The sequence below is a fragment of the Cloeon dipterum genome, chromosome 4 (assembly GCF_949628265.1).
Source record: "Cloeon dipterum chromosome 4, ieCloDipt1.1, whole genome shotgun sequence".
NCBI classification, from domain to species: Eukaryota; Metazoa; Arthropoda; class Insecta; order Ephemeroptera; family Baetidae; genus Cloeon; species Cloeon dipterum.
Genome location: NC_088789.1, coordinates 31,155,428 through 31,169,799, shown reverse-complemented (window position 1 = coordinate 31,169,799; position 14,372 = coordinate 31,155,428). Strand labels below are relative to the sequence as shown.

At 37.9% G+C, this 14,372-nt stretch overlaps 2 protein-coding genes and 2 long non-coding RNA genes across 4 annotated transcripts; 1 reads left to right on the top strand and 3 right to left on the bottom strand.

Annotated features, from left to right (window-relative positions):
- Positions 1-202: 202 nt before the first annotated feature.
- On the top strand, positions 203-1,021 carry LOC135941761 (uncharacterized). Its single transcript, XR_010575006.1, has 4 exons — positions 203-307; positions 357-515; positions 632-888; positions 942-1,021. It is a non-coding gene; the product is annotated as an uncharacterized LOC135941761 (long non-coding RNA).
- Positions 1,022-4,238: 3,217 nt separating this feature from the next.
- On the bottom strand, positions 4,239-5,435 carry LOC135944112 (chymotrypsinogen A-like). The gene is made up of 4 exons (XM_065490857.1): positions 5,209-5,435; positions 4,822-5,152; positions 4,600-4,759; positions 4,239-4,541 (listed from the first exon to the last, which is right to left on the bottom strand). Exons 2-4 carry the CDS (start codon positions 4,945-4,947, stop codon positions 4,318-4,320), a joined length of 510 nt encoding a protein of 169 aa, XP_065346929.1. The 5' UTR covers positions 4,948-5,152; positions 5,209-5,435; the 3' UTR covers positions 4,239-4,317.
- Positions 5,436-5,499: 64 nt separating this feature from the next.
- On the bottom strand, positions 5,500-6,536 carry LOC135941842 (uncharacterized). Its single transcript, XR_010575017.1, has 4 exons — positions 6,381-6,536; positions 6,299-6,317; positions 5,728-5,847; positions 5,500-5,665 (listed from the first exon to the last, which is right to left on the bottom strand). It is a non-coding gene; the product is annotated as an uncharacterized LOC135941842 (long non-coding RNA).
- A 4,333-nt stretch (positions 6,537-10,869) lies between these two features.
- Positions 10,870-12,968, bottom strand: LOC135943373 (chymotrypsin B-like). The gene is made up of 7 exons (XM_065489869.1): positions 12,423-12,968; positions 12,190-12,360; positions 11,903-12,136; positions 11,742-11,842; positions 11,516-11,686; positions 11,286-11,445; positions 10,870-11,229 (listed from the first exon to the last, which is right to left on the bottom strand). Exons 2-7 carry the CDS (start codon positions 12,245-12,247, stop codon positions 11,006-11,008), a joined length of 948 nt encoding a protein of 315 aa, XP_065345941.1. The 5' UTR covers positions 12,248-12,360; positions 12,423-12,968; the 3' UTR covers positions 10,870-11,005.
- Between the last annotated feature and the right edge of the window lie 1,404 nt (positions 12,969-14,372).

The following is a 14,372-nucleotide window of genomic DNA, read 5'->3' as shown; positions in this document are numbered from 1 at the left end:
ACGAAAATTGAACAATTGTGCGGACAAAATATCCAAGGTGAAGCTTAAGGAAATTTATTGATGCGACTCCCAAAGAAATTCATTATATTATTTTTTAGGAATGCAATTCGCAAACTATACGTTTTTCGCGATTTCTGCTTCCGGCTCAGTTTTTGCCTGGGGATTCAATAATCACGGCCAGCTTGGACTGGGTACGAAACAAGAAACCTTGATCCCAACCAAAATAGAAGGAATTCTGGCAACAAAAAGAGTTGTGCAAATTGCCTGCAGCACTTACCATACTCTGGCATTAACTTCAGATAGAGAGGTTTAAATAAAATACATGTCATTCAAATTAATTCACAATTTCTAATTAGGTCTTCTCCTTTGGTCGTAACGATAGCGGGCAGTTGGGACTGGGACACAAAAAAAGCCAAAAACTTCCAATCGAATTGGACTTTCCTTCGGCTGGGAGAAATGTGACATCCGTCGCTTGTCTATATTTATCATCTGTTGCACTCCTAGACTCAGGAGAGGTGAAAATCATTTCATTTTACGGGTTTTTGATTGTATATTCAATTATTTCTTCATAAAAATATAACATTGAAATTTCTTTTACCTCTGGTTAATTATTGGATTTTTCAATTTAAAGGTATTGGCTTGGGGGAAAAATGCCGATGGCATTTTGGGCCATAGTGCAGACGACGTGAGGGAGCAAACAATTCCTCGCAAAGTGCCAGGCTTGGAAGGCATCACGATTAAAAGAATTGTTTGTGGCCAAAATCACGCACTGGCTTTGTCTAGCGATGGAAAAATCTATTCTTGGGGAGGGAATGAATTTTGCCAGCTTGGAAATGGAACCACCGAAAATTCACATGAACCAACTTTGAAAGCTGGAATTTATGGCAGGTAAGATGAACATTATAAAAGTATATTATACGATAAAAATTGTGTTCTGGCAGGGTAAGAGACCTAGCTGCTAATTACTGTTGCAGAGTTAATGCGGCAGTCACAGAAGCTGATGAAGTATACATTTGGGGCGAATTAAACGGTTCGTCTATGATATAATTAAAAACAATAATCATCACATATTAAATTATTAGAAAGTAAAATTTTGGGCCCGACAAAAACCTCATTCGCATCCCTGGATGAAGTTTTTGCGAAACTCCCAACTCCGGCCTTGACATTCCGACCGTTGCGTCCAAAACTTGATGAGCTATTAGAAGAAATGAACACTGCTAACGAAAGTCCGGAATGGCTACAGAATTCTTTTGATGACGCCGTAAGGAATAATAATAATAATAATAAACAATTGTATATATCACTGATTTAAGGATACTGCTGACGTTGTTTTCAATGTCGAGGGAAAGAAAATCCACGTGCACAAAACAATTCTGATAATGCGATGCAATTTCTTCAGGGCGATGTTCCTAGGTGGTTGGAAAGAGAGCAACCAAAGGTAACTTAACTTGTGAGTAATTATAAATCAAAACTTATGTTTAAAAGGGAGCAAATTATCGAGCATCACAGCTACGATGTATTTTACGCCTTCTTGAGATTCTTCTACACCAACGAGGTTGATCTGCAGCCAGATTTGGCTTTTGGTTAAGAATTCGAATCGCTGTTGATTCCTGTTTTTGAATATTTCATTTACAAAGAGCTTTTCGCCTTGGCCCACTTCTATCAAATGGCTGATCTGCAAAAGGAGTGCTTGAAAATTATCAAAAGAGGCGTAACCGTGGAAAATGTAGCGTCGATTTACGAGAAAGCAATACAACTTGCTGCTGAGGTTCCTTGATCCTTTTTTAAAATAAAAATTTTGTTTTGGACCCTCATTTCTTTTCAGGAGCTTAAAGAGTTCGTTTTCAACTTTTGTATGAAGAATACAAATGCTGTCGTGAAGAGCGAAGCCTTCAAGCTTTTGAAGGAAGATGTCATGAGAGATTTCGTCCTTCAAGCTGCACAGCATGAAGCGTTTAAAAAATGATAGGCGATTATTTTCTTTGTTTAGAAAAAGCAGAATATGTTCCGTAATTGTTTTTTAAATTGTAATCCATTCCACGCATTAGGACGTGTGATATACCGTCGGACCAAATATTTATTGAACTTGAAATTAAATAAAGATGAGTATTTATCTTGCTGGAATGTTTGGCACACGTTCTCGTCATTAATCTATATTTTTAGCTTAAGTATTAAATAATTCGTTGAATTGGATGGTGAGGTGTATGATTAACGTTTTAATCTGTGCGAGGCACAATAAGATTGCAATAAGCTATAAAGCCTGTCGGTATGATAATGAGATAAGGACTCTTGGACTGACGCAGTATCGGATAGCGATTGACTCTTTTCTGGCTTATCAACTCTTTCTATTGGCAACGGCAATAATACCAGAATAAATATTTAAATCTTTTTAAAAATTTAATTCAGTTTAAATAGGGTGGCGCTGGGAGAGATTAAATAAAAGGTAGAGGTGCCGAAGGTGCAGTTTTCTCGCTCATCAGTTGGGGCCCGCCACCCCCTCCCCCCACTACGAGCAGCGAGACTCTAACTGGGAGAATGCTGCAGCTGCAGGAGCAAGGTGGCGTGAAAAGAGAGTGCCGCGCACGCCAAAAGTTTCACGTCGGCCGAGCAGCAGAGCAACAAAATGCTTATTTTCCTTAATTTATCCGCGCGTTAATCTCGCCGCGAGAACTTTGACTCTCGGCATTTTCCCGCCAAATGCTACACACACTTTTGCGCAGGTTACTTCTCTTTTTGGGGCTGAGAGCCGGCCACAAATTCCTCATTTTATCAAACAAAAATCGGAGTGAATTCAGCCCCACGCATTTTTCAGTTCTCGGAAAAGCTCATACGCATTTCCTTTTTGCAAATCAACGATATTTTCTCGAAAAAGAGCGAAAGTCCACTCCGCTGATTGATGCTGACTGCGAGCAAAGTGATTCGCCGCCGAGAGATGTCCTTCCTTCTTCCTTCAGTGCTGTGTTCCCTCTGGGCGGTCGGGGTCGGGGGTGAAAAACGTGCGTTAAACAGGAATTAAAAATTCAATTCAGCAGTAGCAACAGTGCGTGGATAAATAATTTAGGGTGGCGTCGCAAAAGACAAACTCAAAGAAACTCGTGAAGCAAATGGACAAGAATGTAAATTATATTTTTACCCTTCTCTAATTAATTGTCAGCGCCTGAAAATCTCATTGTTTATTCTTTCCGCCGAGCACGCTTTTCGCGCCGGTTGCATATCTCAAAGATATTTAATTAAAATTTGCTATTTTTCCCCGCTGATGCATGGCAACATGGCAACGCCTCCAACCAGCCGCGAGAACTTTTATGATCTCTATAAATTTCATGCTCCGTTTATTTAGTCCAATTTCAAAAAATTCAGTTGCTGTTTCACCTAATTAAATTGCCGATTCACGAGTAAATAACAGAATCCCTTCAATCTTTAAATTAAAATCGTTAATTACCCTTAGGAGTTCATCCAATTAAAATCGTTTGCATTAAAATTATCGATACAAATTTATCAAATTAAATTTTTATTCAACAAATTATTAGAGATTTTTCCACTTTAGTCCGTGAAGTAGATGTGGAGGCTGATGTGTGGATTCGCGTCGGCTATATTTTATGTATTTATTGAGACGATTTAAAGCAAGAAGAAATTGGTAACTCTGGTTATTTATCGTGAAGAGGATGAAGCGACCGAGATTTGAGCCAGAGTCTGCCACGGCATCCCACTGATAACACTTTGACCTTGTTTTCTTTCGCTCTTTTGGTGCTCGTGTCGCTGATCACGCAGTCGACCAATTACTTTATTTCTTCTTATTTGCGAGATAGACTGCGTTGATAATTGACGGTGCATGAGCTAGCGGTAAATTACATTCATGGAAAATTCATCATGTCAATATAACCTGAATTTATTAAAAAAAAAAATATTGAGCAGTCGTTTGATAGAAAACGTAAGACATTGTTATTTCCTTCCAGTACTAATTTTCTGATTTATTGAATTATCAGCTTCATTACCTACCAAGTGTAGTTGCAAAAACAGAAGAGAGGATTTTCACAAGACGATAAAGACGGGCAACCAGGCCACGGACGAAAGGTCATGGATTTGACCTCTTAATTTCTCTTCTCCCAAATGTGTGATAAGCAACAAGCAGAGGCGGCCAAATTAATTTCGTGTTAGCGGGTTTAATTTTAAAAGCCGAGAAATAAAACCTTTTAAAACCATTTATTATAAAAAAAAACATAGCAAGAATATGCGTTTATTAGAGATTATGCAAACAATCTACATTTTTTAACTGAATAACCATAAATCCTTTTGCCAAACTTTTTTCAAAACCCACATTTAATTTCGGAATGAAATTTCCGGCGTATTTTCCACGATCCAGTCCACGTAACCTGCGACGTCAGCGAACAAGGAATATTGATTTGGGTGACACAACAATCTCTCTTCGCCCTCAAACATCACCTTTTTCGACATTCCAGAGCTGACGATGCCCCGGATGAACCAACGGCCGTCTTTTTCGATGGAAAGGCTGCCTCCGCTGTCCCCGTTACAGGTGGTCGTTCCTGAATTAATTTACAAAAATTAAAAAAATCAAAAATGGCTAAATGCGGGTGTGCTAACCGTTCGTATAGCCAGCGCAAAAGTTGTCTCCCGGCAGCAAATATTTCCCGAAAAACCTCTTTTTCGACAAGTAGCACTCTTTGTGAGCTAAAATCGGCAGTCGAACCTCTTGCAGCTCATCTGGCAGCGTGTAGTTGTCAGCAAGCCCGAACCCAACCGCCTTCAGAAAAAAGAAAAACAAATATTAGAATATATTTTTCGAATTCACGGCGTATCCGATACCATAGCTTTGGTTCCAGCCACCCGAGCCAAGTTTGAGTCAGAGTCGTCGTTCCACAAGCAAATCGGTCGGACATTGTCGGATATCTCGACTTTTTTGCTCAAAATCATGAGTCCGACGTCACTCATGGATTCCTCAGGATCATATTGCGGGTGTACGATCAGACTGCTAAGCTAAAATGTTTTCAAAATAATTATAATTGGATCAAAATAATTTATATGGAAGGCGAAACCTTTCTTCTCTTAACACCAGGGGCTCTTCTTTGTCTTTTATCATACATCCCAAGAGCAACTATGAAGTCTTCTGCTTCTGATCCATAAATGCAATGAGCAGCTAAAAGAACATTTTAAATCGAAGTCATGAAATTAATCATTTCTTCTCTTCAATACCAGTCAAAACTACAGTCGGCGAAATCAATGTCCCGCCACAGGCTGCTCCAGTCACCTCATTCTCAATGTAAGCGTGCCAAGGATGGTGGCCTGTCTGAGAAATGTTTCCACCGAAAATATATCTATTCAGTGGTACTTCTTCGGAAGAATCGTCATTTCCTCGTTTCCTTCTTGTTGACGCCCGTTTCCTTCCGCAGTTTCGGAAACTGAGGTTGTTTGGCGCGGTGAATCCTTTTTTTAAAGATATACAAAACAGCTGTAAGCTTAATTTTTTGTGTGAAATTACCCCTCGGTTGCTTTTTTTCCGGCATCGGGCGTAGAACAGAAATGTCTTTTGCATTCCTTGCGAACACGTCAATGAATGGCAATATGTCAATGTAAAAACGGTCATCCGATTTATATTTTAGGCCTCTCAAGAAATAGCGGCCTTTGTAGAAGTTGATCAGAAAACCATAACCTGTGTGGAATTAAATGACAATCATTGAAATTGAATGAGATGCATTTTACTACAAATCTTACTTTTATTGCTTTCCTGGACACACAGGATTTTCTGGATGGGAATTTTGAAATATTGCAAATGTCTCAACAATTGAGTGCTGTGTAGAAGTCTGCTACAGTGGCCTTGCTCCATCACATTTGCTGTAAAATTTTGACAAAAACGAAGCAGTCATGTCAATGGTATTTACAAAAATCATTCAGATGAAAACATTTATTATGTGAGTAATTAAACTAGTCCAAAAATAGCCTTTGATCGTTCACACTTTAAACCTTATTAAAATTAAATTTTTATTTCAAATATTCGAAACATTTACTTTTTATTTCCCCGTTCGCTGGGAATGATTTTAAATATGGTTTTTATTATGATATGAGATAACTCTCAATTTTAGTCTTTCTATATGTATTCATTTTAAATAACATTATACAAAGCTGATTTTTAAATAGAAAGCCAGGAGACAGCAGAATAAATTTATAGATTTAACTTTTTTCAGCTATATGTTTGATAAATCTGTTTATTTCTAGCGCCGATATAATTTTAGATTTAAATATCCTGTCGGAAATAAGTTTCTAATAGTAAATTTAACAAACTTACTTTGCCTGGGTGGTATGATCTGTAAAAATATAGATTCAAAATAAGTCTAAGTCACTGCACAAATTAGTTTAAAAATACGAACGCTATTTGGTGAAAATTCATAGTAGGGTTTCCAGTCCATTGCGTTGTCACGGTTGAACAAACAAATGGGAGTTACCACGCTCGGCATTTCTTCAGTTATCATCATCGTGAATTTATAAAGAGAAGTCGAACTTACGGCAATTTTCATTACATCCAGCACCTTAAATAATTGAAAAAGTCATTGTATAAACAAAAGGTGAATTGTACGGTTTTGCTGAAAATGGTAAAATAATTACTTTGGCGGACAATCTGATGCATTCCTCTTCTGTTTCGCGCATGTAACAATTTCTTGGAAATACCCGTAGATCAGCTGTATCATTTTTAGTGAAAGAGCAATCACCTAGACAATAAAGAATCTCTATTGTTGATATTCTTAAGCGAGATATTCACGTTACCTAGTTCAAGAATAGTCTTTTGAGAAATAGCTTTAAAATTATAGCACCCACGTTGATTACGTGTGTTTTGAACATCAACGATCCATTGGTTCCGAGCTGTTTCGTTTCCACAGTTGTGGCTACTCAGGTTTTCTCCTTCGTCAAAAACTGTGAGGGAAAAGTAGAACTTCAAGAGAGCAATTGGTCTATTTAAATCGAGTGGTTGTCCATTTTAATTCATCGGATCCTTATTTTTTACATATTTACCGAGAATCGATTAGTTTTACCCAGATCCATCAATTAATGTTGGGCCAAATTTCTAATGAACAAGTTGAAGAGTGCAAAATAGTAAATGAGAAATGTTTACCCGGAGCTGGAAAGTAGGCGTTGCTCCAAGATATTTGCGCGGCGCAAACCGCGAGGTTGAGGAGGACGACAAGTCCGAGCCTCATCGTGATTTCTTCTCTGCGCGCGATGGACCAGGGATGCTGCTCAGACCGTCTCGCACAGCACTCAGAGTCTGATTAAATTATCAGACGATATTTTTGGCCAGTTGCCCCCAGTTGACGACTGACCTCTATATATAAATTGCGTCATTCCGTTATCGCCAAAAATTGCAAAACAAACTGGGTTAATATTTTTTTTTAATTTTCCCTTCTTATTTTGTTGCTAAGACGGTTCGGTTTCGATTATCTGTCGCTGTGCAGTGTTGCGTGGAGGTCGAAAGACCGCAAGTTCAAAGTCAAACCAGACTCGCATCCGCGACCTTGTTTTCTTTCGCCAGCATTTTTTAAATTTATCTTTTTCCCCGCTTTTCACTCGGTTTGCGACTCCAGTCGTGCGGGAAAGCGCCACCAGACACGGCTCGTCGGCCTCCGGCGCCGCCTCCTTGGGCTGCTTCACAGGCGGTGGCGCCGCTCGTGCGGAGCCGCCGCCTCCTCCTCCTCCTCCTCTAGGACCATCAGCGTTGACTTTCCCTTTTTTCTCAGGTTCCCCACGGACTTGGCTTCTGCTTTCGCGCTAAATCACAAAATACATTATGGCTTTAAAGGACGTTTCGACAAATTAAAAAAATATCTGCATTAAAGGAAACGTCAACTCTCCGCCATTTTGAATTTTTTATCCCTAAAAAACTAACCAACACAAAACTGAATTTTAATTTCTTTTGAGTATGTGAATATTTATTCCAAAAGAAACGTTAAAATTCACCGCCACCTTGGATTTTTTATTGAAGTTTCCGAAAAAAAACGCGAAATGCCACTACTGTAAAAAATCAACCACCTGAAAAAGTTGATTCATCTAATGCCTAGCTGTCAGATTTCTAGGCGGCATGTCCGGGAAAACGGGAAAGTCCGAGTTATCACAAATTTTTGATTTTCTAGAAAATTACGTTGAAAACAAATTCTCCCCCCCCCCCCGCCGCCACCTGTGCCCAAAAAACCGCGCGATTTTGAACATTTGCTCCTGATTTTTTTTTCTTATTTCACCTTCAGACTGGAGGGTGATTTTCACTGCTCGACAATTAATTTCGCACCGAGATATTGTTGTATTTACGCCAACTAGCTCTGAGTAAATATCATTATTTTTTACGCAGATGTTTAAATATGAAAAGAAAATCATTGTGTTAAAATGAGCAAGTGAGTTACTGAATAAATGATCCCTCACGCCTTTAGAATCTGATTAAAAAATATTAATATGTTTGGACACAATTCTTTCTTTTCGTGCACCTCACAATGAGAATAGAGTTTTGCCCATTTTGCGGTGGCTGCGCGGCTGCTGAATTTCCTGTTCGTGGATATGGAGCAGCAGCGAGCGACGGGATTCAGGCTGCACATTAGTCGTTAGCAGAGCCGCGGTGCCCGCCAGATGAAGCAAACGATGTTTTTCTCGCCGCCGCTCAAGCGTGATTTCTTTTATCTAATCGAACGTCTTCTCTTCGCCAAAAAAAATCACGATAAAGATTTATTTAATTAAATGACAAAAATTGTTAACTGCAAATAATATAAAATATTTTATTAAATCGCGGGAAAGTTTTTAATCGTTGTATTTTTATTATTGAATTATTGATGGCCACTATAGCTGTCACGGAAGAGATTCTGTCTATAATTTTTACTTCCTTTGGTTCGCAGTTGTAAATGAGCCCCTAATCAAAAATCAAAGTCAATTCTTCGGTCTTTCCAAAAATGTTACTTTAGTCGAAATCCTCGCGAATTTAATCAGAAAAAAAATGATTAATAATAGACACGGAGCAGCGGCTGATCAGCTGTGTATGCTCATGCTCGCTTCTCGCAGCTGAATTGACGAGAGCCAACATCCGGCGCTGCTCCGGCGTCCAGCAGGTTGCAAACTTTTGCCTTTCAAATGCAAAAACCGGCCATCTCTGGCAATATCACGAAGCTCTTCTCCAGCGAAAACTATCTCTGCATTTTTTTGTCTCAAAAGAGCGGCCGGGCAGCACATTCGGCAGCTCTATTTCCTCGCTTTTCTCAAGCGCTCATTGCTTTTAAAAAGTACCAGTAGAGGTCACTGTCGGCATAATAGTCTGCCTTTTATGATATTCACGTGCGGGCGTTGAGCAAATTTACAAAATTTATCCATTCACTCAAATTTGATTGAACTAAAATCAAATATTGAGCCGCTTTAAATTCGCAAGTCTCGGCGCAGCGCGGTCGTGACTAATGAACTGAATTTCGCATCTTGAAACGACCAATAATTATAAATTATGACCTCTAGAACTTGCTATTTCTATATCTCTAGATGAATTTCAGTAAATGCAGTCGATTTTTCAACTAATTCGAGTGACTAGATTTAAAACTGGTAAAATAACAATTATTTCCCAAAGCCTAACGCCTAATTATTTTAATAAATACAAATAGGAAATTTCCGCTTTCATCTTGGGAATATTTTTCTTGTAAAAATATTGTCCCGAAAATATCCAATTAAATATCAATTTTTAAACAACAAACTCGATGTTATCGCGCTTTAGTCCCTGAATAGTACAGATGCCAATGTGGATTTTCGCATCGCCTAATTATTAGTGTTTTTAGACGATTAAAAATTGGCAAAAAAGAAATTGGTAGCAATTTGCTCATCCATCGCGAAGAAGAAGAAGAGACCGAGATTCGAGCCAGAGTCCGCCACGGCGCCACACTGATGACTTTTTGACCTGGTTTTCACTCTCGGCGCAAAATCTCTTTTGCTGCTCGTGTCGCTGATCACGCACTCCTTCAACTTAATTTGTTTCTCTTCTAATTAGCTACATAAAGACAGCGTAATACAACCAATTTCTCGAAAGAGAGAGAAAACTGCGTTGATCCCAGGAACTGCAAGAGCTGGTGTTCTTTCGTTGTTTGAAATTAATAAAAAAACTTCAGGTTTTAATAAAAAAAATTAGACAAAAACAGAATCAGAGAGGCAGCAGCATATTAATTAAATTCAACCTAATTGAAATAAATAACAAAAATATGGATAGTTTTATGGGGGACTAAATGAGAGAATGACCTTCCGTATGAAAAGGAAGTTTATTGGCGGAGTTGGATGGCTGCGTGTCGCTGACTCGGCCCTGCGGCTCGTCTTCTTCAGATCTTGTTAGCCTCTGGTTCTGGTTAATGAATGATTGTCGCCGAATCTTCTCTCGCCTTTTATTTAAAATCTAACAACGTGTTGATTGTTGAAAATTATTGTTGAGCGCCGAGCCAATCACGGCGCCCCTACAGTTTAAATAGCTAGAGGCAATATACAATCAATTTATTAAACCAGTAAATAATAATGAAATAAAATAAATATGGCTAATTAACTTGGAAAAAGCATAAAAATAACATAAATGAAAATTAAATAGGTTTTCTGATAGCAAACGTGAGACGCTGTAAAATTATTAACCAATTGTTTCCAGTACTCAATTTTTACTTTATTGAATTGTCGGATTAATTAAATACCAAGTGTGGTTGCAAAAACAGAAGAGTTGATTCTCATACAAGATGATAAAGACGGAAGACTAGGCCACGGACGAAAGGTCACGGATTTGACCTCTTTCTCTTCTCCCAAATGTGTGGTAAGCACCAAGCAGAGGCGGATATACAAGTTCGTGTTTGTGGGATGAATATTAAAAGCCGAGCATTTAAAATTTTTATAACCATTTATTATAAAAACCCCATTGCAAAAATATTTTGATAAAAGATTATGCTGTCCATCTAAAATTTTTCTACTGAATTACTACTGTCCTTTTGCTAATTTTTTTTTTCAAAACCCACATTTAATTTCGGAATGAAATGTCCGGCGTGTTTTCCACGATCCAGTCCACGTAACCTGCGACGTCAGCGAACAAGGAATATTGATTAGGGTGACACAACGAAGTATTTTTGCCCTCAAACTCCACTTTTTTCGCCATTGCAAAGCTGACGATGCCCCTGATGAACCAGCGGCCGTATTTTTCCACCGATAGGCTGCCTCCGATGTCTTCGTTGCAGGTGGTCGTTCCTGAATTAATTAATAAAATTGAGGAAACAGCAATTACTAAATTAGGAGGTTCTAACCATTCGTGTAGCCGGCACAAAAGTTGTCTCCCGGACGCAAATATTTCCCGAAAAACCTCCTGCTTGATAAATAGCACTCCTTGTGACCTCTAATCGGAAGTCGAGCCTCTTGCAATTTATCAGGCAACGTGTAGTTGTCAGCAAGCCCAAATCCAACCGCCTTCACGAGAATGAAAAACAAATATTAGAAACTATTTTTCGAATTCGAATTCTCGCATATCCGATATTACCATAGCTTTGGATCCAGCGACGTGAGCCAAGTTTGAGTCAGAGTCGTCGTTCCACAAGCAAATCGGACGGACATTGTCAGTAATATTTACTTTTTTCTTCAAAATCACGAGTCCGACGTCACTAATGAATTCCGCAGAGTCATATTTCGGGTGCACAATCAGACTGCTGGACTAAAATGTTTTCGAAATTATTATCGATAAGAATACTGTTCCTGCAAGGTGAAACCTTTCTTCTTTGAACACCAGGGGCTCTTCTTTTTCTTTTATCATACATCCCAAGAGAAACTCTGAAGTCCTTTGCTTTGGATCCATAAATGCAATGTGCAGCTAAAATGAACATTTTAAAACGAAAAAGTCATGAAATTAATCATTTCTTCGCTTCACTACCAGTCAAAACTACAGTCGGCGAAATCAATGTCCCGCCGCAGGCTCCTCCTGTCACCTCATTCTCAAAGTAAACGTGCCAAGGATGGTCACCTGTCTGAGCTATGTTTCCACCGAATATTTGACCAGTGATCGATGGTAATTCTGTGGAAGAATCGTCATTTTCTTGTTTCCTTCTTGTTGACGTCGGTTTCCTTCCGCAGTTTTGGAAACTGAGGTTCACTGGCACGGAGAATCCTTTTTTGAAGATAAATTCAATCGATGGGAGCTTAATTTTCGTGGTAAATTACCTCTCGGTTGTTTTATTTCCGGAATTGGGCGTAGAGCAGAAATGTCTTTTGCGTGCATTGCGATCTCGTTAATGTATGGCAATATATCAAGGTAAAAACGTCCGTTCCAACGATATTTTAGACCTCTCAAGAAATACCGGCCTTTGTAGAAATTGATCAGAAAAACATAACCTGTGTGGCATTAAATGACAATCATTGAAATTGAATGAAATGTATTTTTCAATATATCTTACCCTCTTTGGTTTCCTCGACACACAGGATATTCTGGATGGGAATTTCATATACTTTCAATGTTAACAATTCATTACTGTTTAGAACTCTGCTACAGTTGCTTTGGCTCGTCACATTTGCTGTAAAAATTGGCAAAAAGGAAGCAAAATCGTGTCAATGGCATTAACAAATACATTTGAATGCGACTAAACACAGAAGAAATAGTTTCAAACTGACTGAAATCATAAAAACTATCGCCCCAACAGTCTATAATCGTTAACACTTTAAAATTTATTTAAATTAATATAATTTTTCCAACATTCATATAGATTTTGTTACCTTTCCACGCTCGCTGGAAATTTTCTTATGTTTCTGGCAAAATCTCTGATTGTTTTGTGTTTATTTTTTATTACAATTCTTCAGAGTAACACAAAATTGAATTTTAAATAGAAAACAAAGGAGACAAAAAAAAATAAATTTACGAAAATTGACCAGTTGCACAAACCCTTAGCGTTCGATGCCGCTAACAGATGGTGCAACTATCTAAAAAATTAGTTTTATTGCACTTCCGCTTCGATTTCAGACTCATTCTAGCTACCGTGCATTCTTCATTAAATATGCTCTCTTTTGACGTTCTGAAACCCAAAATCAGTCCAGCCATTCGTCGTAGAAACGTTGGAAAATATTTGTTATTTGTTACGATTCTACCGCGATTGGCTGAATTATTTTTGGTTTTCAGAACGTCAAAAGAAAACATATTTAGTGAAGAATGCACGGTAGCTAGATTGAGTCTGAAATCGAATCGGAAGTGCATATTAAAACTAAATTTTTAGGAAAGCCTATAGTTGCGCCATCTGTTAGCGGCTTCGAGCACTAAGGGTTTATGCAACTGGTCAATTTCAATATGAAACTCACAAAGCCATCAATGTTGTGAAAATGCAACATTTTATGAAAATAAAAAATTCAGCACTCTTCCATATAAATATGCAATAAATAATTGTGGCAAAAAGATTAACACCAGTATATATTTTCCGATTGTTGCAAAATTTATATAATTTAATATTTTAATACTATTAAATCTTTGTTCTTAGTGTATTTCAATTATTATGGGAATATTAAACAGTAAAAATATATTTGAATCAGTTCAGAAAAGGAGAAAAAACTGAAAAATTAGATTCACATTATTTTTTTATTTTTTAAGCTATAAATGTGCGTAAATATACCTGTTTCATTCTATCTCCGATAATTTTAGATTAAATTGCTGTCACAATAAATAAGTTTGTAAAATTATATTTAACAAACTAACCTGGGATAAGTGGATCGCCCTATAAAAATAGATTTAAAATAAGTCCAAGTAACTGCAGAAATTAGTTTGAAAATACGAACTGGAAATGCTGACCATTGGAAGTAGGTTGATTCTCTTTGAAGTTGCGAGTCCATCGCGTTGTCACGGTTAAACAAACAAATGGGACTTTCCACACTCGGCATTTTCTCGGTTATCATAATCGTCAATTTATAATCACCATCTGGATTTATGGCAATTTTGATTACATCCAGTACCTTAAATAATTGAAAAAGTCATTGTATAAACAAACGATGAATAGCAACGGTTTTGCTGAAAATGGTAAAATAATTACTTTGACGGACAATCTGGTGCATTCCTCTTCTGTTTTGAACTTTGAACAATATTCCGGAATGACCCGTAGATCAGCTGTATCATTTTTATTGAAAGGGCAATGAGGATCTAGAAAATAAATAATGATTTTGATATTCTTAAGCGAGATTTTCATGTTACCTATTTTAAGAAAAGTCCTTTGAGAAATAGCTATAAAATTGTAGCACCCACGTTGATTACGTGTGTTTCGAACATAAACGGTCGATTGCTTCCGAGTTGTTTCGTTATTTCCACAGTTCTGAATGCTCAAGTTTTCTCCTTCGTCAAAATCTGTGAGGCGAAAATAGAACTTCGTGAT

Coding starts and splice junctions, on each gene's coding strand:
- LOC135944112 (XM_065490857.1), bottom strand. CDS start 4,947: ATGAGTGACGTCGGACTCATGATTTTGAGCAAAAAAGTCGAGATATCC. Junction 4,760..4,821: donor TGGCTGGAACCAAAGCTATG/GTATCGGATACG, acceptor TTTTTTCTGAAG/GCGGTTGGGTTCGGGCTTGC. Junction 4,542..4,599: donor TTGCGCTGGCTATACGAACG/GTTAGCACACCC, acceptor AAATTAATTCAG/GAACGACCACCTGTAACGGG.
- LOC135943373 (XM_065489869.1), bottom strand. CDS start 12,247: ATGCACGCAAAAGACATTTCTGCTCTACGCCCAATTCCGGAAATAAAA. Junction 12,137..12,189: donor GGAAATAAAACAACCGAGAG/GTAATTTACCAC, acceptor TCTTCAAAAAAG/GATTCTCCGTGCCAGTGAAC. Junction 11,230..11,285: donor TTGTGCCGGCTACACGAATG/GTTAGAACCTCC, acceptor TAATTAATTCAG/GAACGACCACCTGCAACGAA.